The 23,397-nt window shown below is 32.3% G+C and overlaps 2 protein-coding genes across 2 annotated transcripts in view; both read left to right on the top strand.

Moving 5' to 3' along the window:
- The window catches only part of LOC102629458 (kunitz trypsin inhibitor 5-like), a 63,241-nt gene extending 60,171 nt beyond the window's left edge, over nucleotides 1–3,070 (top strand). The window contains exon 2 of the transcript XR_008053387.1: nucleotides 3,016–3,070. The gene's annotated coding sequence lies outside the window, so the exon portion shown is untranslated. The remainder of the gene's footprint in view (nucleotides 1–3,015) is intronic.
- LOC127901237 (kunitz trypsin inhibitor 5-like) overlaps nucleotides 2,271–23,397 on the top strand; it is a 36,840-nt gene continuing 15,713 nt past the window's right edge. The window contains exon 1 of the mRNA XM_052438112.1: nucleotides 2,271–2,942. Coding sequence (XP_052294072.1) covers nucleotides 2,328–2,942 — 615 coding nt within the window. The 5' untranslated portion in view covers nucleotides 2,271–2,327. The remainder of the gene's footprint in view (nucleotides 2,943–23,397) is intronic.

Here is a 23,397-nt window from a genome sequence, read left to right as displayed (position 1 = left end):
ACCTTGATCAATGCTAATAACACCTATGGGAATATTAATATATCCCTCTTCAAAGACAAAGTCTCTAGCCATATCACACCCGCAAACTCGACATCTGAGCATTTTCCAACTCAAAAATTGACGTAGTCACGGAATCATAAAACTTGTATCTCGCGGATCTTTTAGAGTATCTAATAAAATAACAACTCACTATTCTTATTTCCAGTTTTTTCTCATTAGGCCAATAAGGCCTTGTCTCAGCTAGAGATCCCCAACGAGCAAGTGTTTTAGACTAGGCTTTTTGCCCGTCTAAAACTCTTAAGTGGATTTTGTAGTCGCTTTAGTTGAAACCATATTAAGGATATATACTGTAGTCTTAAGCACTTAAAATTTTGAAAAATTATAAGCAACGTGTCCTAAGTTTACATGTTATAAAACAATATTGCAAAAGTTTGAATTTATTTGATTTTCGACCCTAAGCTTGTAATTTATATCAATCATCCAGCAAAACGTTCACACCCTTAGAATACTTAACAGAATTTAAGTAAAATGGCAATTCTACCCTTGAATTCAATGGTATTTTTTACTTTGCACCATAAATAATTAAATTTAATTTAGCTTTTTTTAATTAAGAAAATGAATTGGCTAAATTGATTGGGTGTCCACCAATTAGGATAGATTGTGTAAATTTGTGAAGATAAACTGAGAAGACAAACTATATATATATTTTTTCTTATGGGAAATTATCAGCCATATACCCTTAAATGACACCAGTATCAAACGTGCTACAACACTTTTCGCTTATATCACTCGTATACCCTAAGTTGACAAAAGAGTTGTGGCGTCCACCTTTCCGTTTACTTCCATTAAGAACTTAACAAAATTTGAGCAAAATGACTATTTTACCCTTTAAACTCAAAATGAGGTAAAAAAATAAATTTACCTTGAAAATTAATGTAAATTTTCAATACACAATTTTTTTATATTTTGTTATTAACAATACATTTTTTATTAAAAAAATATGAATTATTAATGGTACATATTATTAACAATTATCCATAAAAAATATTCATCTTATACCATAAAAAATTATTAACAACATATTATTTATAATTATACATATTATACCATAAAAAATTCAAGTTTGAGCTTGGAGGAGTAGATCTTCAATAATTTAGGTTAAATTTTGGAGGAGTAGATTCGGTTGTAAAGTAGCTTTTTTTTAGCAATTATTAGATAAATGGGATGACATGTCATTTTTATCAAAATATATCATATGACATATCGTTTTTTACTAGGTAAATGGGATGACATGTCTTTTTTTAAAAAGACTAGAATGCCCTTATGATATCAGCGCTCGCAAACGGCAATTAACGGATTGGTGGACGGCAGAAGTGTTTTGTCAACTTAGGGTATACGAGTGATACACTTGAAAAGTGTTGTAGCACGTTTGATACTGGTGTCATTTAATGGTACATGGCTGATAATTTCTCTTTTCTTATTTAAGGAAAACATTAGAGTTTTAAATGTATTTAATTGAATATTGGTAATAAAAATTTTTTAAAATTTTAATCTATTATTTTATTCTGAAAACTTAGTGTGAAAAGTTAAACAAATACAAAATCTTGTAATATTTTTTATACAAAATCTGTCTACGGCTGTTAATTTCACATAATATAATACTAGCAGATATCTCCATATGAACATAGCCAATAGATCTGCTGGTAACATGTTTTGATCATCGCTTGTATGTCTTTTTACATCATTTTTTGTTTTCAAATTCTTGGTGCAAATTTTAAATTAAAGGACAGGGCTCACGTTGTGCCTCGCTGGACATATGCTTTGTCATTTCTTTGCTACTTTAATTTTTCAATAAACTCGTCGCTTGACCAGGTCAACTTCAGCTAAAAACTTGTGCTTTTAAGAATAAACATATATACCAGGCAAAACAAAATGACGAAACCATCAACAAAGACACGGGAATCAGATCTAAATTCCGTTAAATTTAGTGTTCGAGAAAAGATAAGGGTATTGACTTCTAACTCTAAATTAAATCTTTGACTTTCTTACTAGACTACGCTTTCTATTGTTGAATTTGTATTAAATCTTCTTATCAGGCTGTTTAGGCGGGAAAAAAATAATAATAATTACAGTACACAAAGCAGAGAGTGATAATCCGTTCTTGTCGTATGGGCGACCATTGGCTTCTGGAATCGGACATTAGGCGAATCAAACCAACTTGCTGTCCGTCAATTAACTATACTAGCCTAACTCTATAAATTTGGCCTCATAAGGGTTATTTACACGCAACAACAAAAGATAAGAACAAAAAATATAACGATATAACAATGAGAAGTACACTAGTCTTACCCTCGCTGATCCTTCTCTTTGCCTTCATTGCAACGCCATTGCCTGTCAACGGCAATGCTTCACCTGATCCGGTGCTGGACATCGCCGGTAAGCAGCTCCGAACTGGCAGTAAGTACTATATCTTGCCCGTTACAAAGGGCCGAGGCGGCGGGCTTACACTTGCTGGCAGAAGCAACAATAAGACATGTCCCCTAGATGTTGTTCAAGAGCAGCACTCATTTAAAAATGGTTTGCCGGTAACATTTTCGCCCGTTAACCCTAAAAAAGGCGTTGTTCGTGAGTCCACCGACTTAAATATCAAATTTGACGCTGCAACAAGTTGTTCGCAGTCCACAGTGTGGAAGCTTGACAATTTTGATGCGGTATTAGGACAGTGGCTTTTGACAACTGGGGGAGTTGAAGGCAATCCGGGCCCCAGAACCATGAGAAATTGGTTTAAGATTGAGAAGTTTTTTGGTGATTACAAGCTTGTCTACTGTCCTTCGGTTTGTAATTTCTGCAGAGGTTTGTGCAGAGATGTTGGCATTTTTATTAATGGTGGGGTGCGGCGTCTGGCTTTGAGTGATGTTCCGTTCAAAGTTGTGTTTAAAAAGGTTTGAAGATCGAGCTGCTGAGAGCTCCGCAAATGCTTCCAGTTAAAAATAAAGTTTTTTTTTTTCTTTTAAGGCTGTACGCATGCTTTAATAAATGAATAAACTAAGTTGTAATAATAAAAGTTGCATCAATGTTGCATGTCTATGAATAATAAATATTTTTTTTCTTCATGTGGGTATTTTGGTTCATCATTTTCTTGATTGGTGTCAACATTTTCATCTCAATGTACGAAGAAGATCAAATTATTGTGATAGTTCAACTCCATTCAGAAAATATATAATATGAACTTTGCTTGATTACAGCATAAGGTATATAAAATTGAAGAAGCCAACAATGGGACTATGATAAATAAACCATCCATAGATGCTACACGGATGAAATTGCCTAGAAAAAGGGTGATTGTTCTATTGAAATGAGTATATATTACTTATACCCTTACTATTTAATACCTAATAGTTATCTGACACCATTATTTTATAATATTACTCTTATTTTCTATTGTACTTTTATTTATATTTATTATAAATTAAATAAAATATATAAATTAATATAAAAAGTAAGTACATTTCTTAGGTTCTGATATGAATAAAAAATTTATCACAAGATATTTTTCTTGTACTTTTATTTTTGCAAATTTGTTTCTTATAATAATTTTATATTTCCAATATCAAATATCAAGTAAATGATTTATTTACTTCTCTTCTCTTTTTTTTTTTTAATTTTTATGCCAAGAGGGTTATTAGATATTATAAAAATAGTAAAAGGTATGTGATATATATTCATTTCAATAGGATACAAACTTTCCTCCCTTTAGAAAAATAAGGAGACTAAACATAAAAATTACAAAATGGATAATTAAATTTTCAATTCCTTTTAATAACTTGGGCAGCCAAGGCCATCCTACGAGAGCAAACATGTAATCACTCAAATATGAGTTTGCCCACTCATGTGATCTAAATGAATGCAAATGTTTTCTTTTTTTATTAACAGCTGTGCTGCTTTTATCAAAAATAGGGTTTCAGAAATTTGACACCATGTAATGAAAACCCGTTTACTTTATCACAAGTTATTTAAATCTTCTGTAAGATATCGATAAATAAATATTCAATAAATTAATGTACTAAAAATTAAAAATTAGTAAATTTAAAATTTATGAAAAGTCTAAAAATTATTAATAATTTTTATTAAATAATAAAATCTTCTAGTCCTGACTTGGCCATTGTACTAAATTAACAATCTTGTTAAATGCATGAAATAATTTTTTTCCATGAATCCTTTAGGGTCCAATGAAAATATAAATTAATAAGTACAAGAAATACCAATAATAAATAACATATAAAATTCATTATATTTAATTAGGAGTTTTTTCTTAAAAACTATACTTTTTTTAATTAAACTCTTTTCTAAAAATATGCATCAAATAATTTGAAACTAATGACCAATGTACTTATAGACTTTTTAATCTATGTACTCTAAGCATCTGAAACACTTTATCTTCAAAGGGTAATAAATTTGAAACTATGTACAATGTACTTACATTATTTTGTGCTTCTATGTATATGTTCATAACATTTATTGGAATCTTTTGTATATATGATAACTTTTGAAATTCATGCACATGCCTAATTTGAAATATTTGTGAAAAGAATAGTACACATGCCTAAATAACACAAGTAATTAAAAAGTAATACTCGTTTTAAATTAATAAATATTCATTAATTTACCAATAAATTAACAAATTCTTCATTAATTAATAAATAACCATCATCATGATAAATTTTTTTCCTAGTTCCAACAATATCATTTTATAGAGATTTTACTGTATATGAGTATTTTGGTATTTTTGTAAGTTTTATAAAAGTTTTGTAACTCTACTATATCAAAGTAGCATTGTAACTTTTGTAGGTATCATCTGTTCGAAATTATAAAATCCTTTCTGTTAAAAACAAGAGATTCAAGGTTTGAACTTTGTTCACATGAGTAGGATGGAACTTTGGTTGACATTAAGCTAAATAATAATATAAAAAAGAAGTAGCATAATAATTAGAATTAATGCGCTGATTTATTCAATTGTGAAATCTTTCTAAGATTTTGAATTGAAAAAGTAAATAGAGAGTGTCCTATGTATTTGTAGTAGACATTGTTTGAGTTATTGGTGGCTATTGAATTTATAGATTTTTCAGTGTAGTGAATACTTAATAAAAATTAATTATCTTGAAAATTTTATTTCTCGAATGAAGATTTCACTCAGCAGCAATGCAATAAAACGAATTAGATGAAATTTCCAAATTTTACATTTTGAGATCGGAAAACGAAAGAAAAAAACAAGGATGGGCAAAACTCAAATCCATTTTAGTATTTAAACATTTCATTACGTATTATTAATAAGGATGTTGTGCTCAGCCTGGAATACAATCATGAAATTGAAAGTACCAGAGATTCCTAGAGGCATACCATCAGAAAAACTTCCTTGACCGATTGGGTAGATCAAGAAAACAGCAGTCGCTGCTGCAACAGGAGCTGAATATGCAACAGCAATCCAAGGACGCATACCCAGACGGAAACTAAGTTCCCACTCACGACCCATGTAACAAGCTACACCAAGTAAGAAGTGTAGAACAATTAGCTCATAAGGACCGCCATTGTATAACCATTCATCAACGGATGCCGCTTCCCATATCGGGTAAAAATGCAAACCTATAGCTGCAGAAGTAGGAATAATCGCACCAGAAATAATATTGTTTCCATAAAGTAGAGATCCAGAAACAGGTTCACGAATACCGTCAATATCTACTGGAGGAGCAGCAATGAAGGCGATAATAAATACAGAAGTTACGGTCAATAAAGTAGGGATCATCAAAACACCAAACCAACCAATGTAAAGGCAGTTTTCAGTGCTAGTTATCCAGTTATAGAAGCTAAAATTGCAGTCATGGTAAAATCTTGGTTTATTTAATCATCAGGGACTCCCAAGCATACAAATTCTACAAAAAGCGAGAATTGAGGCTTGTTATTCTAGCATCTCCAAAAGCCTATATAAATTTTACTCTTCAAATACCTATTTGCTTACCTATGTGGCAAATAAAAAGGTGAACAAATATGATATTCTCCAAAAGACTCTTCAAATAGAGTTAATATTATTTTAATCATATAATTAACTTTTTAAAGGAAAAGTCAATAGCAATTAAAGCACTTCTCTCTCTTTTTTCAATGAAAAGTAATAAAATATAAATTGAAGAGGGAGAAATTAACTCTCTAAATTTGAAGAGAGAGAATTAATTCTTATTTAAAAAATCTTAATTTAAGTGTCTTTTGAAATTTTAAATATTGATGTGGCTCTTCAAATAAGTAATGAAATCTTATTTGAAGAGTCTTTTGGTGATGCTCTTATTAACTCAATAAATAAATTTGAAGCAATACAAACGTTAGTTAATATATATCGTTATAAGCAAGGGCAATATCGTACTCTAACAAATCAAATCAATGAGTAGTTAAAACTTAACAAATTTTGCATTGAATTCGTCAAGGTAAATAGATATTATAAAATAGTTTAGAAATGGCCACAAGCAATCAAGCATGCCCATGCTAGCTTGTATGTCAAAGTGTTGTGCCGTGCCAAACTGTCAATCTAGCATTAGTTATGCCCGGCCCATGGACTGAGACCGAACTGCAGGTCGTGTCCCAGCAAAAGCACGCGTAGGTTTTCATTTAAAATGTTTTGTATTGTGAAGCGCTCATCAAATCCTTAGTATTATTTTGGAAAATAAATTAATTAATACTAACAGATATTTCCAGTGAACCTAGCCAATAAATTTGTATTTATCATTGAGAGTAGTGTTCAATTGTTTTGCTAAATTTTGTAAAAAATATAATTGATAATATTTGGATGAGAAAATAAAATTAAATTAAAATTTAATTGTATATTACTATACATACATGTGTGGTAGAAAAATTATAAATAATTACCCCCAGTTCAACTTAATACTAGATCCAAATCCATACTGCATGTTTTTTTTAATACATGCGGGTATTTTATTTCAGAATTCAACTTACAAATAACATTTTAAAAAATTAGGATAATCTTCCAACCGAACTAAAGACTCTGAATACTGAGAAGTAAATTTAGATAATACATCAGCAACATGGTTACAATATCTTCAAATATGCTACATTTTGAAATTCTACCGCTGAGATTAGCGTTTCAATTTTTGAAATAATCCAAAAAAGCTCAATACGTGTATGACATTTGCCACTAACAAACTAAATAACCTACAACGAATCTGAGTCCACCACCAACGAGGCAAACTAGCCTCACTAGCATGTCGTATGCCAAAGCAAAGAGATTTAGCCTCTACAACGTCCACATCATCAGAAAAAAGACCATAATCAACCCCTAAATCCATACCGTATAAATGCAACACAAAATGACAAAACTTTTGACCAAGACACAAAAATTGGATCTGAAAAAAATAAATTTAGAGTAAGAGAAGAGACAATGGTATTTGACTTCTAACACAAACTCGAAATTTTGACTTTCATAGTGTTGGGTCCATTTCATTTGGGGGTCCAAAAGCCTAAAGCCCGAAAACGCTTGCTTGATGTGCAATTAATATTAAGCTTTAGAGTTGGATGAAAATTGCCATGAAACGTGGCTGGTTATTATAATTTGGGGGCAAGATTTTCAATCTTTAATTGGGCGATTAGAAGGCGAAATTAACTCCGTTTTCTCTTAAATTTTCAGGGTAAGTTCTTGGCATCACCCTCTAAAATCCTACTGGTGTTTAGCCATTGCCTGTCCTACGCAGTGCTTCACCTGATCCAGTTCTCAACATCATCAAAAAGTAGCTCCAAGCTGGCAGTAAATACTACATCTTGGCAGCTATATTGGCTGAAGAGGTGGTCTTACACTTGGTAATAGAGGTAACAATAAAACATTTCCACTACATGTTGTTCAAGAGCAAAACATACTAAAATATGGTTCGCCAATGACATTTTCGCCCGTAAACCCTAAAAAAGGCAATGTTCACAAGTCCACTGATGTAAACATCAAATTTGAAGTTGCAAAAACTAGTGTGCAATCCATAGTGTGGAAGCTTGGCAATTTTGATGCAATATTGGTGCAGTAGGTTTGTGACAACTGGGGAGTTAAAGGCAATCCTGGCCCGCAAACTACGAGAAATTGGTTAATGATTGAGAAGTTTTATGGTGATTACAAGCTTGTTTTATGTCCTTTGGTTTGTAAGTTTTGCAAAGTTTTGTGCAGAGATGTTGGCATTTTGATGAACAGCGAGGTGTGGCATCTAGCTCTGAGTGATGTCTCATTCAATGTTACTTTTCTAAAGGGTTGAAGATGGAGCTATTGAATAAATACTTGAAATAATGATTGATTAGAAAAGATTGAGTTAATCAATCTTAACTTGTTTGACAATCGATCTTTTTAAATCAATAATTAAGATATAGACAATAATTGTTTAATTAATTTTTTTGTTTCCATCAATATGGACTGGATCTTTTCTCTGTTGTACATTTAGAACTAAAATTAGGACTAATTAATCTGAAACCATTTCTAATACTCAATTCCATATCTCAGGTATTTAAAATATTTTACTTACCAATTTATTCAATATGTATAAGAACATTTTTGTTAACATATTTATATATATTTATCTCTTTCCCTCTCGTCTTTTTCCCATGCACAAAAGTTGTCGACGCCTCCACTTATTCCTGCTTATATAACCACGCTTTCAAAACCTTATTTTTTTAATGTAAAATTTCATTTTGCCCCCTTCAAGCACTACTAGAAAAATGGGCTTTACTGGCACTAAATTAGTGTCAGTAATTACTTTTCCTGACACTTGTTAATTGTGTCAGTAATGCTCCAACCAGAACACACTGACACTAATTTTTAGTGTCAGCAATTCATGTCATTATGGTATCACTAAAATAATGACACGATAGCATTAGTATTTAATGATACTATTTTAGATGTCACTAAAATAATTTTTGATGTTATTGAGTCAGTGTGCTCTTGATACTGTAGTCTTTAGTGATGTTATGATTCTTTTGGTTAATAGTATACTTTGATTTTAATTATATTTTCCTATTTGTTTTACAACTGAAAGAAAACTCAAAATATATTAAATATACAAAATCTCACAACACAATTGCATAAGAAACATCTCAAATACATCACTTAAATTCATATAATTCAACTACATCATTGTTTGGAAAAGAAAAATATAAGTACTAAATTAAGTCTTGGACAAGCTCTTAACAACCAAGTACTAAGTTAAGATTCAACAAATATTAACCAACAGAAAGAAGCACATAATGTCATTGAACATCCACAAGCAGCTTCATTGTTCTTTTCCCACCTACAAGTACATAAAATCAATTAGTATACCACAAAAAATAATTCTTGGATTTTTGGGAGAAAAAACAATCAGGCCAATTTCAGTGTTCAAAGAGACTAACAAAGAATGGGGCAAAAACAATACATAGCTCTCTTAGTGCAAGCTAATTGTAATAGGTAGTATTGTGAAGAATATTTATCTGCTAAGAATTGAATTTGAGTGGATTTTCCTACAGATCTATACACAACTCAACTTAAGTAGAATACAAAAATAAAAAATAAAAAATCCTAAGGATTAAGAAAGATAAATGGAGATTTATTAGTATACATCCAAAATTAGAAACTTATTAAACAATCCAGGGGTAAAAATTGAGGAATAAGAATATAGCGTATCTCAGGATAAGACCAAAGACATAATAACAGAAACATTTGAGGCTACAAAGTTTTTACATAATAACCCAAAGCAAAGCAAACCATTATAAAATTTTTACATAATAACCTAGAAACAAAACAGACGAAAATTGGGCAAGTCCATATCCCAAACCTCTGTTAGGAAAAATGTGTTCAGCAGACTCATGGCTCCAACAATAGAAATTAACCCGCACACAATGAAACAAATTAATTGATATAAAAAACAGTCAAAGACAAAGCCAACTAAGAAGATTAACTAATTTGGAGATTGAATTACATAGTTATTTTTACAAAAATATAGCATAAGCCCATTGTATTTCATAGTAAGCAACTGCAAAAATGCCTAGAGGTAAATTCATAAAGAAACAGTAGATAGAAGAAAAAAAAGACGAGGAAATAAACAGCATGAAACAAACAAATCACCTAACACATCATGGGAATTGACTTGTTAACGTTAAAGAGCAAAATAAAACTAGGCACCTTCATCCAAACAAGAACAGACGCTTACCCCTTACAGAGAATGGCTTAGGTTTTTCGTTGGAGTTTGAGGCTGATTTATAAGAATATGAAGAAGAATGATTGTGGAAGTTTGATAGTGATCAAGGATTGAGTATTGGGCTTAAAATACAAATTGGCAGTGAGGGCTAGTTTTCGATCATAATGTTGAGAGACCACTAATCCCCAATACTTGTACCGTCTCACATAAAAATCCACATTTAATAAACATGAACTAAATCCAGTGTATTGAGTGTTATTATTTAATGGAACATAAAATCTCTGGGTCAAATAATTCTAAAGTTAAACCAACAATAATCCCAAAAGCTAAAGTTGATAAGAAAGGCCCAACAGTATACTTCTATCACACAAAATTTGAAGATAGAAAAAAGAAGGGCCTTTTTTTTTTTTAACTGAAACTGAAAAAAGATTCAGTATTAACAATTCAATAATTTTAACACTGAAAACTTGGTGTTTATATATCCGAATATAATTAAGCCAAAAATTTTAATTTATCACTAAATAGGAAAACAACTAAATAAGCTGCATAGTTTTATTTTCCAATAAATGCTTATAATATTTATACCTATCCTTCATTATTTATTTATTTTTTATAGGAAACAGAGAAATTAGTATTAATAAGAACAATAATTACAAAATGTCAAAAAGGAGTCCACAAAAAAAGGCTATTGAAGTATCACACACCAAGAGAAGAATAAATAGAAAAATAGAAAACACTGAGGCATTCAAACCCTCAACAATAAACTCAACATATCAACTTTAAACAAATAGATTCTTGGCTGTTCTTAGTGACATTAAGAAACAAATCAAAAGAAGGAAACTCCCCAGAAGAACTATAATAAGTGAGAAGACATATTGTAATTCTATCATCAAAGAAAGATAAGCTTAATCATTTTTAATTTTTTCTCAAATATCCAGTAGTACCTTAAGGTAATAGGACAAGATCGCTGAAGTTGTCATGAAGAGTGTAAAGCACTAAATAACAAAAATTATGCTAATAAATAAAACTCAATTTATTTTCTCCCTCAATCAATTGCTTTGAGCTTACTATGAATTCAACTATGAATTTGAGGAAAAAATATAGACCGCAGTTTGCCAACTTCTTGTTCATGAGATTCAGCCGCAGTAAATGCAAACCTCCATTTCTCGTCAAGCATTGTTAACCTCTACGACAAATTGAAGGTAAGAAGATGAACAAAATAAGTGTAATGTGCAGGAAAAAAATGAAGTCTATGGGTACAACAACACTTCAAGATTTTTCAAGTTCTAGTTCATTTAAATAGACATTCCTTGAACTTCAGCAGCAAAGAAAGTACATTATAGCAACAATTTCAATTCATTCCAATCTTTAGAATTTTTTATTTTAAAAAAATAAATTCCTTCAAACTAGTGAAAGGAAAATAAAAGTGTGTTTACAGAAGAAAAATTATGGAATGAATTAATGACCATGCAAGTGAGGAAACACATAAATTTCTGAATAAGAGCGAAACTAACCGTGCAAATGAACAAAGAAAATGTAAGTCTTCAAGTGCTACAACAAGCAAAACTACCTAAAAACAAGCATTTTCTTCTTGAATTAAAGACAAATAATGAACTTTGTGCAATCTCAAAACATTCAGACAAGCATGAACTTAGTTAATTCATATCATAGTCATTGTCTCTATTAAAAATCTTCCAACTGAAAAAAATAAAAAAATAAACATGTTGGTTTCTATAACATAATTTCCTATCTTTACATGAAACAGAGCAATAAATAACACGTAATAATTATGAAATACACAGCCATTCAATCTATATAATATAGAAATATAGGAAAAAAAGAAAAAAAAATTCAAATTACAATTAAATAAACAAAAAATAGATATGGAAAAGAAATCCCACCAAGACTGCACTACTGGGAGAATTTCTCAACATCTGCAACAACCCAGAAAATTAAATTAACAAAAAACCCCAATAATCATAAGCTAAAATAAAACAAATCTATTAATTAATTTGACAAAGAAAATAAAATATTAAGCCATTACTAGCAGTTAAGCCTTAATCAAGGCAACATGTTTGCCCTTAAAGTCATTGAAAATCTCCTTCACAGGTCTACGTATAAGGTGTGGTATCCCTTCCATAGCAAGAAAATTAACTAATTTCTCAATAATTTTATTCAAATTCAAGAAAATGGGTTTTGAATATTGAACAAAAAAAAGAGAAATTTGACCATAAAAAGAAAAAAAATTGATGAAAGAAGCCTCGATTACGGTTTTGGTACGTTTTTCAATTTGGGAAAAAAAAAGGAAAAAGGGAATAAAAGCCTCACTTAGGGTTTTAGCTTTATATTATCTATTTGAGTTAAATGAACGAATTTGTGAATGGACAGAAAAAAAAGGAAAGAGATCGAGAAGAGAAAAAGGAAAGAGAAAGAGAAAGAGAAAGGCAAGAGACAGTTTTGGGTTTGAGTTTGGGTTAGAGATTTGTGTGTATAAAAGACAGCGAGACGGGGACAATTGCTAAGTTTGGGATATGTTTTACTTTCGTTTTACATGTTTTAAATTCTTAATTTAGTACCTGCAGTGTCGAACTACTTGAACGGAAGTGACAGTGGCAACGGCGTGGGGGTGGGCGCAGCCGTGGGGGTTGGGCGCGGCCGTGGACGTGGGCGTTTGGGCCTTGTCATTCGGCATCTTTCACGATAGAGAAGAAGAAGTCAAGAAAGGCAAGGATATTATGCAGCAGCTGCGGCATGGGCTCTATTGCACAATGGAAAAGGGGAATTAGGGTTTGGTTTTTTATATGTTAATATTTTATATAACATTGTAATTCTAACTCAATTTTATGGGGTCCAGTGGTTTGCAATCTAAACGTAAAAGTTTTGAGTTTTAGAAGTCGCAGGTTCGAGTTAAAATCAAAACACATTTTAATGATTTTTTTTAGATCTCTGATGCTGAAGTATCAGTGATCTCTAATATTTAATTTACTGATACATTAGTATTAATAATTTATGACATTTATTTGTTAAAAGCAGAAAATGGTGCATAGTTAGGTAATTACTGACATTTTTTTCAAAGTGTCAGAAACAAAGTGTCAGTAAAAGTCATTTTTGTAGTAGTGAAGTTTCTTTTAATATCTTACCTACCTAAACTAATAAACCTTTGGGCGTGGGCCACTCAAATGAGATGGACCCAATAAATCTCTCTTTCAGATCATATAGGGGACACAACCAAGCTCACTTTCTACATACAATGTTTCAGCTTCTCTTTAGGCAATTACTTTGTCATCATATCTAATCCATTCTCTATTGTATGAATCTTCTCAAGCTGCATCTATTTCTTCTTAAGCACGTCTTGTATCCAATGATATCTCACATCAATATACTTAGATTTCAAATGATATGTCAATTTCTTTTCCAAGTGAATGGCACTATGACTGTCGCAGTACACAATATAGTTGTCTTGTTTCACACCTAACTCTTGGAGGAAAATTTTCATTCATAAGGTTTTTTTGCAACTTTTAGTGATTACAATTTACTTTGCTTCAGTAGTAGACAAATAAACACACTACTGAAGCTTAGATTGGCATCAAATTGTTTTTCCTACAAAAGTGAGCAAATATTTTGATAGGAATTTTCTAGAATCAACATCTCTTGCCATATTTGTGTACATATGTAACTCAGGTTTATCACCACCAAAACAAAAACATGCTTTGGAAGTGAACGGGATCACTCATAACTATTCAAGGAGGTACACTAACTTATGTATGATATTAGCAAAATGGCAGCAAAGTTTGAGAACTTCTCGTTGTGAAAAATAAAGATACGAGCAATTTTAAGGAAAAATAATTGTTTAGAAGCAATTGGAGAAAGGCCTGCAGAAATCACTAATGATAAGTGAAATGAGATAGATAACAGTTGTTGATCTACACCTGGCACTTGCACATGGGGTACTATCCATGTGGTAGAAGAAAAGACGGCGAAGGGTATTTGAGATATTCTCACAAATCTGTACGAGATCAAGTGGCTACAAAATAAGATCTTCTTAGAAAGGAGACTCTATACTCTTCGAATGGGGGAGACCACAGTTGTAACCGACCATATCAAAACTTTGAAAAATCTATTTTCACAACTTATAACGTTGAGGCATAAAATAGAGGAAACCGAACGTGTGCAGCTTCTACTTCAAAGTCTTCTCGGCTCATATGATCAACTCATTATCAACCTAATGAATAATATCTTCACAGAGTACATAGTCTTTGATGATGTTACAGCCTCTATATTAGAAGAAGAGAGTAGGCACAAGAATAAAGAAGACATGCAAACAAGTTCGCAGCAAGCGGAAGCACTAATAATGATGAGAGGGAGATTAGCATAACGTGGTACCAGTGGGAGTTACAATCATGGTATATCAAAGTCAAGAATTAAGAAGAAGATCAGATGCTACAAATGTGGCAAAATGGGGTATGCTAAGAAAGATTATTAGAGTAAACAAAAGAGAGGAGAATATAAAGATCCTGAGTCATCAAATGTTCATGGGTGTGTAGTAAGTACCTCAGATGATAGTGACGTTTTATACAGTGAGGCAGCAATGGTTGCAGAAGGCAGAAAACAACTATCTGACATCTGGTTTATAGACTCAGAAGCTACTTAGCACATGAACTATCGGAGAGAATGGTTCTACAAATATGAACCTATTTTAGGAAGATCTGTATATATGAGTGATGATCATGCCTTGGAGATCATTGGTATTGGTACTGTCAAAATAAAAATATTTAGTGGTATAGTTCGCACTACTTAGAAGGTACGACATGTTAAAGGCCTGAAGAAAAATCTATTGTCTTTAGGACAAATAGATAGTCTTGGCTGCAAGACTCATGTGGAAAATGTGATCATTAAGATTGTTAGAGGTGCGCTTGTATTGATGAAAGCGAAAAAGATCAGTGCCAATTTATTCATGCTTAAAGGTGAAACACTAGATGAAGCTTATACGTGTGTCGTGTCAAATAGAGAAGAATCGATGATGATATGGCATCTCAAACTTGGCCACATGTCGGAACAAAGTTTGAAAATTCTCTCTGAACGGAAGTTGCTTCCAGGGCTCAAATCGGTGAGCTTATCATTTTGCGAGGATTGTTTTACAAGTAAGCCACATAGATTGAAGTTCAATAGATCTGACGCTAGAAATAAGTGCATTCTAGACTTGGTTCATTCTGATGTTTGGGAATCGCCGAATAAGTCCCTAGGAGGTGCAAAGTATATGATAACTTTCATTGATGATTATTTTAGGAGATGTTGGGTGTATCAAATAAAAAAAAGTTATATATATTTCCAGTATTCAAGGAGTACAAAGCACGAGTAAAACTTAAATCCGGGAAAACGATTAAGTGGTTGAGGATACATAATGGTGAAGAGTATACAAACGGTGAATTTCTTGCATTTTATAAGCAAGAAGGTATTCAAGGATAGTTCATAGTGGCAAACACTCTTCAACAGAATGGAGTGGTAGAGCGGATGAACAGAACTCTTATAGAAAAGATAAAAGCCATGTTGAGGACTACTGATATACCAAACTCATTTTGGATAGAAGTAGCCAGAACCACTTGTTATGTGGTGAATCGATCGCCATCCACAGCAATTGGGTTGAAGACACCGATGTTGATGTGGATTGGGAAGCCAGCTAATTACTCTCGTTTGCACACATTTGGATGTCCTGTGTACTTGTTGTACAATGCCTAAGAAAGAACAAAGTTGGATCCAAAATTCAGGAGATGTATCTTCTTAGGGTATGTTGATGGAGTAAAGGGGTATCGTCTGTGGGATTCCACTATCCACAAGATTGTCATCAGTAAGGATGTTATTTTTGTAGAAGATCAAATACAAAGAAAAGATAGGGATGATAGCACTATAAAAGAAATGTCTGAGACTATACCGGTATATATGGAAAATAATCTGAAAAAAGAAGATTCAGATTCTTTTGAAGCAGCACCAGAGCATGAAGCACAAGAACTAGTCGAGTTCGAAGCTACAAAAGTTCATCAGTTAACTCGAGAGAGACGACCACCGGTGTGGCACTCAGAGTATGTTACAGAGATCAATGTTACATATTATCGTCTAATAGAGGATGAAGACCATCAAATTTCCATGAAGCTTTAAATAGCTCAAATGTTGCTTTATGGATGACAGCAATGCAGGAATGAATCTTTGTAATAGAATAAAACATAGGAACTTGTACCACTACCATATGGGAAAAAAGTCATTGGTAACAAATGGATTTATAAGATCAAGCGTAATGGCAATGATCAAGTAGAAAGGTATCGTGTAAGATTGATGATAAAAGGATATGCTCAGAATGAAGGCATTTTTGAACGAGATATTTTCTCCAGTAGTTCGACTTACAATAGTGAGAATAGTCCTGATAATGTGTGCTACATTTGACCCATATCTAGAGCAGTTAGATGTGAAAACTGTATTTCTTTGTGGAGAATTTGAAGAAGAGATTTATATGCTCCAACCAAAAGGTTTTGCTGAAACATGTAAGGAAAACTTAGTCTGCAGATTGAACAAATTTCTCTATGGTCTTAAACAGGCGCCGAGGTGTTGGTATAAGAGATTTGATTCCTTCATCATAAGCTTTGGATACAACAGACGTAGTTCAGACCATTATGCATACTACAAGAGGTTTGAGGATAATTATTTTATCATTTTGCTGTTATATGTGGATGACATGTTGGTAGTAAGCCCCAACAAAGATCGAGTCCAAGAATTAAAGGCACAATTAGCTAGAGAGTTTGAAATGAAGGACTTGGGACCAGCAAACAATATTCTAAGGATACAAATTCACCGAGACAAAAATAACAAGAAGATTTGGCTTTCTTAGAAGAATTACTTGAAGAAAATCTTACGGCGCTTCAACATGTAAGATTGTAAACCAATTTCTACCCCACTTCTTATTAATTTCAAATTATCCTCAAGTATGTGTCCTCGCAATGAAGTCGAGAGGAAATAGATGTTTCACGTACCGTATGCATCAGTAGTGGGAAGTTTGATGTTTGCTATAATATGCACAAGAACAGATATTGCATAAGCAGAGAGAATGGTGAGTAGGTATATGGTGAATCCTAGTGAAGAGCATTGGAAAACTGTGAAGAGGATTCTGAGATACCTCAGAGGATCCTCGAATGTTGCATTATGTTATGGAGGATTAGAGTTTACTGTCAAGGGCTACGTGGATTCAGATTTTGCAGGAGACCTTAAAAAATGAAATCCATTACTGGTTATGTGTTTACACTTGCAGGAGGAGCTGTAAGCTAGATTTCAAAACTTTAGACTGTTGTGGCTTTATCTACATAGAAGCAGAATATATGGTAGCTACACAAGTTGGCAAGGAAGTTATTTGAATACAGAGGTTATTGGAGGAGCTCGGGCACAGACAAGGAATGCAGCATTTCATTCCAAGACAAAGCACATAAGGGTACAATACCACTTTGTTCGAGAAGTAGTGGAGGACGGAGGTGTGGATTTACAGAAAATCCATACCAAGGAGAACCTAGTAGACGTTTTAACCTAGCCAATCAATGCTAACAAGTTTGTATGGAGTAGATTCTCTTGTGGGCTAGCAGAGACGTAAGCAACACGATAATGACGAAGAAGAAAGGATGGTGTGGAGACATTATTGGTTCTCAATCAAGTCTCCAAGTGGGAGAATTGTTGAACATGTGCATACATGTGGTAAACAATTGCATGTGACTAGCATGCAACTTTTTGACTCTTGGCATAAAGTTGTTGAGTAAGTAGGAAACAAAGGTAAGTGGGAGGGATCAACTTTTGACTTTGGCACTAAAGTGGAAAAGTTGGGTGGAAATTTAAATTATTTTAATACCCACCATTGTTGATTTTTTGGCATGGCTTGGCCTATAAATAGAGGCCTCATTTGCCCTCTTCATTCATCCCATTTTCTCTAATTCAAGTGAGAGTGCCAAGAGATGTAAGTTGAGAGTGTTGAGAGCTTTGAGCTCTAGTTCTAGTGTTTTGAGAGTTTGAGTGTATTGGGGTTTTGGGTTGTGAGACAAAATATTACAATACTTGTAACTCCTTTTCACTAGTAAAATATTTTCTCCTGTTTTCGCCCATGGAGGTAGGCTAAAAGCCGAATCACGTAAATTTTTGTGTCCCTGTGTGATCATTATTTATCAATTTCACTTTAACTGCGTGTCTACTGCACCCTCAAATTTCCAATAGTAACAATAAAACATTTCTGCTACATATTGTTCAAGAGCAAAATATACTAAAATATGGTTTGCCAACGACATTTTCACCTGTAAACCCTAAAAAGGGCGTTATTTGTTAGTCCATTGATTTAAACATCAAATTTGAAGTTGTAAAAACTAGTGTGCTATCCACAATATGGAAGCTTGACAATTTTGATGCAGCATTGGGGTAGTGGTTTGTGATAATTAAGGGAGTTGAAGGAAATCCTGGCCTACAAACTACGAGAAATTGGTTCAGGATTGAGAAGTTTTATGGTGATTACAAGCTTGTTTTCTGTCCTTTGGTTTGTAAGTTTTGCAAAGTTTTATGCAGCAATGTTGGCATTTTTATGAATGATGGGGTGCAGCATCTGGCTCTGAGTGATGTCCCATTCAATGTTATTTTTCTAAAGGCTTGAAGATGGAGCTGCTGAACAAAAGCTTGAGGATAAAAATAAAGCTTGTTATGTTTTTACCTTATGCGCATCTGAACGTCTATAGAATGATGCTTTGCTAAATGAATAAAAGTTGTAACAATAAGAATTAATTAATGTTTGCATGCTTGTTCATGAATAACAGTTTAGAGTTGTCTTCATCATGTTGTTATTTTGGTTAACTTATCATTTTCCTGTTTAGGTTGTGTAGAGGATAAGATCTTTGTTATAATTCAGAAGCCAAGTTCAAATAATAATTAACTTATCGTGGGAGTGGAGCTATATATCGTTACTCAAGCCTTCCCAGCCATGTGATCTAAAGACTAACTAATCAGCCTATGATCAATCTACCAAACACTAGAAATCAATTTTCGTTTTAACATATAGGAAATCGAATTAAGAACAAGCAAGAGTTCTTAGTTACTTCCACACCACTAATTTTCAATCAATCTCCAGAAAAAGTTATAAAACAAATTTCACTGAACGAAGCACTCTTGCAAATCAATTTTTGCAAGTATTTGAGACATAAAAAGGAAATTAACCAATTAAAATAAAATAATTTAGGAATAATGATTGATTAGTAAAGATTGAGTCAATCAATCTTTATTTATTTGACAATCTATCTTTTCCAAATCAATAATTAAGATAGAGACAAATAATTGTGTAACTAATTTTTTTGTTTCCATCAATATGGACCAAATCTTGTCTCGGTTGTACATTCAAAACTAAAATTAGGATTAATTAATCCCAAACCATTTCTAATACTCAGTCCCATATCCCAAGTATTTAAAATATTTTAATTAACAATTTATTCAGCATCTATAAGAACATTTTCGTCAACATATTTATAAATATTTAATTTAAAAATTCAACTGACATCCCAAAAGACATTCAATGAATATTTCTATCACATTCTTTTCTCTACTATAAGGAAAGAAGCTCTACGGAAGGAAGAAACTTGGAGACTTGAATTGCTTGATGGTATTGATCCACCGGTGTCGGCAGAGTACTTTTCTAACCATCATGACATTTAATTAGTAATAAAAATTTTATGCTTTAAATTCACTGGGTCCTTAGAGGCTGCATATTTATTACAATTTGTAATTGTTCTTTTACCATCCATATGGCTGGAGATACATTTGATTGTATTTAATTAATTAAAAAAATGAATTACGTACAACATTCAAAGTCAAACGGCTGATGGTGTCGGGTTGTAAGGGATGGCAAAATTCGAATCCAGATATAGGTGCGTTTGAATTTGAATTGATATTTTAAGATTTGCATCTAGATCCATAAAAAAAGGTGGATCCAAATGCTGGTAATATTGATTCGAATTGCGGACGGATTTTTCAGACATCTAGATCTACATAATAAATTCAACTATAATTTAAAATTTAACGAATTTACTAAAAAAATCAAATAAAATCCAATTATAATTCAACAAAAAATAATTCAACACATAGAATAACATACGACAACACCATGGATCCACAAATAAAAATACACCATAAATTTACATATAAAAATACTGCAACATAAATCAAATATAAAAAATAATATAAATCCAAGTTTAACACCAATACAAATCCATAAATGAAAACACCAAATCCACATAGATTCCATTCAAAACCATCACAAAGACACAAACAAAGAAACTACCGTAAAATCCACATGGGTTTGATTTTTTCACTTAAAAATATTTTTTAATTTAATAAATAAATAAATTAAAAAAATAATGCAGATCCGGATATCTAGTTTTTTAGATGCACTTGCATCCAGATCTACACCAGAATCCGTATAGATTTTCAATTTTAATATCAAGACTTTCATTTTTTAATGCACAGATCGGATTTTTCCCGATCCAGATCTTCCAAATCTTTGCAAATCTCGACTGGACTCGAAATTTTTTAACATCTCTAGTAGCATGGACGTGGACCTGGTCATGTTTAGATCAGATTTTAGTGATTAGAGATTTTAGTCTTTTTTCCCTTTTTTTTAATCGTAGAGGGATGGGTAAAATTTAAATCAAATTTTTAATATATGATTTCTCAAAATTCGAGCTAAACTAATTAAATAAAATTATTTAAAAACCATTCTGGTAGTATTTTTTTTCTTTTTTATGTTTCAGTTACAAATTTAAAGAAAAATAGTAGGAAAAAATAGTAGAAAGGTTTGGGATCCCAAGATACTTTCCAATCTGTCCAAAAAAAGTTAGGACCAATTTCATTTCCTAATTCTCATCGATCTCTAATTGGTCTTAGATCATATAGATTGAATACATTCACGCTTGTATGGAATCCCAGTTGATAAACTTGTCTTAGATCTTTCCATCTTATTGGATGTGGACAATAATAATCTACCTATCATAAATCTACCACAAGAAAAGATCAAGGAAAACCTGAAAAAATTGGTGTGGTTCAATCGATGATGTTTTGGAAAAAAAAAGTGGTAAAGGAAGTTCTAATTGAGTGACTCCACAATAGCTAAAGCTTTTATTCTTAATAACAATTATAAATTTATAATCCCTCATGGTCTCTTCACGCTAGATATAATCAACAACATGCAGTTCCATTGTTCCCACATTTATAGAGAAGGCAATCTTGTGGCTGATACTTTGACTAATATAGACTTAAATTGTGTGAATCTGACGTGGTGGAATGATCCTCCTCAGTTCATGATACGCCTCCTAAAAAGGATGAGTAGAGATTACACCATTATCGTTTTTCTTAACTTTAATTCTTGTGATTTTTGTACCTTTCTCCTGTTTTTCTTTAATAAAGCTTTACGCATTTATGTAAAAAAATAAATAAATTGTTAATTGCAATTGCATCAGAACCAAAATGCAATTTCTTTACTTGCAGGAGTTATATATGATATATAATGACCTTCACTCATATACATAGAACTAAAGCACATGATATGAAGTACGCTATTTTAAAATGATTGTCAAAGCTTGCTAGCTGAGCTTATTGTCTTCAAAATATATCCTAATAATTTAATTTGTTGGCTTCGAAATGGCCTTCTGAAGTTTTCTATAAGCTTTTTCACAACGCAAAAACCCCATGAACCAAAATTGAAAATCATCCACAGTCACTACTCCAATGTGGTTTTGCTCAGGCTTGTTCACATTCTCACTTTCGTAGATACTTTTGATCTTCTTTATTGGTCTCAACACTTGTAAATGTGAATTACCTAGTAAAATTTCGATTAAATTTAATTCCAGTTAATAGAAAAATCAATGCCTATTAAGAGATGAGATCTCTACCCTATCACAGTGGATAAGATACAGTTAATGAATTGGTCCATACAGAGACTTTAAAGAAGGCTCTTGCCACTAGTGCGAAGGCCTAAGTGAGAATTGAAACCGAACTTCAAGTTACTTGAATTCTAAAAAGAAAACAAACAAAAAAAAAGGTTGCATATAAAGGAATCACATGAACATTTTCTGTATCAACCATCACTATGATGGCAACTTCATACTTGCTTACGGACAAAGGTTTTAAAAGATCATTAAAATCACCTTGTGTGTGTGTTCTTATTAGTTCTCCAATGGAGGAAGAGAAAGAGATTGATCTTTCATTGCAATACGTAACTGAGTAATGCTATTAGCTCCATTATCCTTATCAAACCCCTTTTCTATTAATATTTCTTTAATTTTTGAAAAAAAAAACCTCAATAAGTCCCTCAATTAGTTAGGCTCTTTCACCAATTTCATAGCCAAAACCGTCAAATGTGTATTTGGTGTTCATGCAATATAACATTACACTTGTCTACTTCAAAACAAATAAAGAAGAGGTAGTTAATGGAAGTGTATATATTTTTTTGTTTATTTAAATAAAATAAGCTCAAGTTTGATTGTCTCCTAGCAACCTAACATGCTTATAAAGTTAGCAGTTTATTAAAACTTTAGGGAATTTTCTTTGCTACAAACACAAATTGAGATAAATTTTAGGTTATATCAAATTCTTACTCTCTTTTCTTTTTTTAAATTAATAACTACCAAAGAGGTGGGGTTAAGCATGAACCTTACCTGTCATATAAATCAATATAGAAGTAATTACATAAAGAGGATAACATAACCTAAAACCTCCTAAAACAGATGTAAATACATAAAAATAAAAGAAAAGAATACACCATCAATTGAAACAATAAACCAACAATCCTATCGTCTGACATGAGGAATAGTTTGCGCATTTAAATGACTAATGCCAGATAAGCTCGTAGGTAGATCATGAGTGCAAAAGAAATGTTGACTAAGTCGGTGAGAGTAAGCCCAATTGGCCAGAAAATCAGCAATAGATGTAGCCCCCCAAAGCACATGTCTAATCAAAATGTGAGAGGAAGATATCAAAGCACACATTCGATGTAGCAAGTAAATATAATCCCATCGAACAGGACCCTGGGAGTGAATCCAAGAAATAACAATGGCTGAGTCCGATTCTACCTCAAGTGTAGAGTACCCAAGTTGAGTAGCGAGATCCAACCGCTCGCAAATAGCCATAAGCTCAACATAAA

Source organism: Citrus sinensis, chromosome 3 (assembly GCF_022201045.2).
Source record: "Citrus sinensis cultivar Valencia sweet orange chromosome 3, DVS_A1.0, whole genome shotgun sequence".
Lineage (NCBI taxonomy): Eukaryota > Viridiplantae > Streptophyta > Magnoliopsida > Sapindales > Rutaceae > Citrus > Citrus sinensis.
The sequence above is the reverse complement of the archived record's forward strand: the minus strand, read 5'-3'. Positions and strand labels throughout refer to the sequence as shown.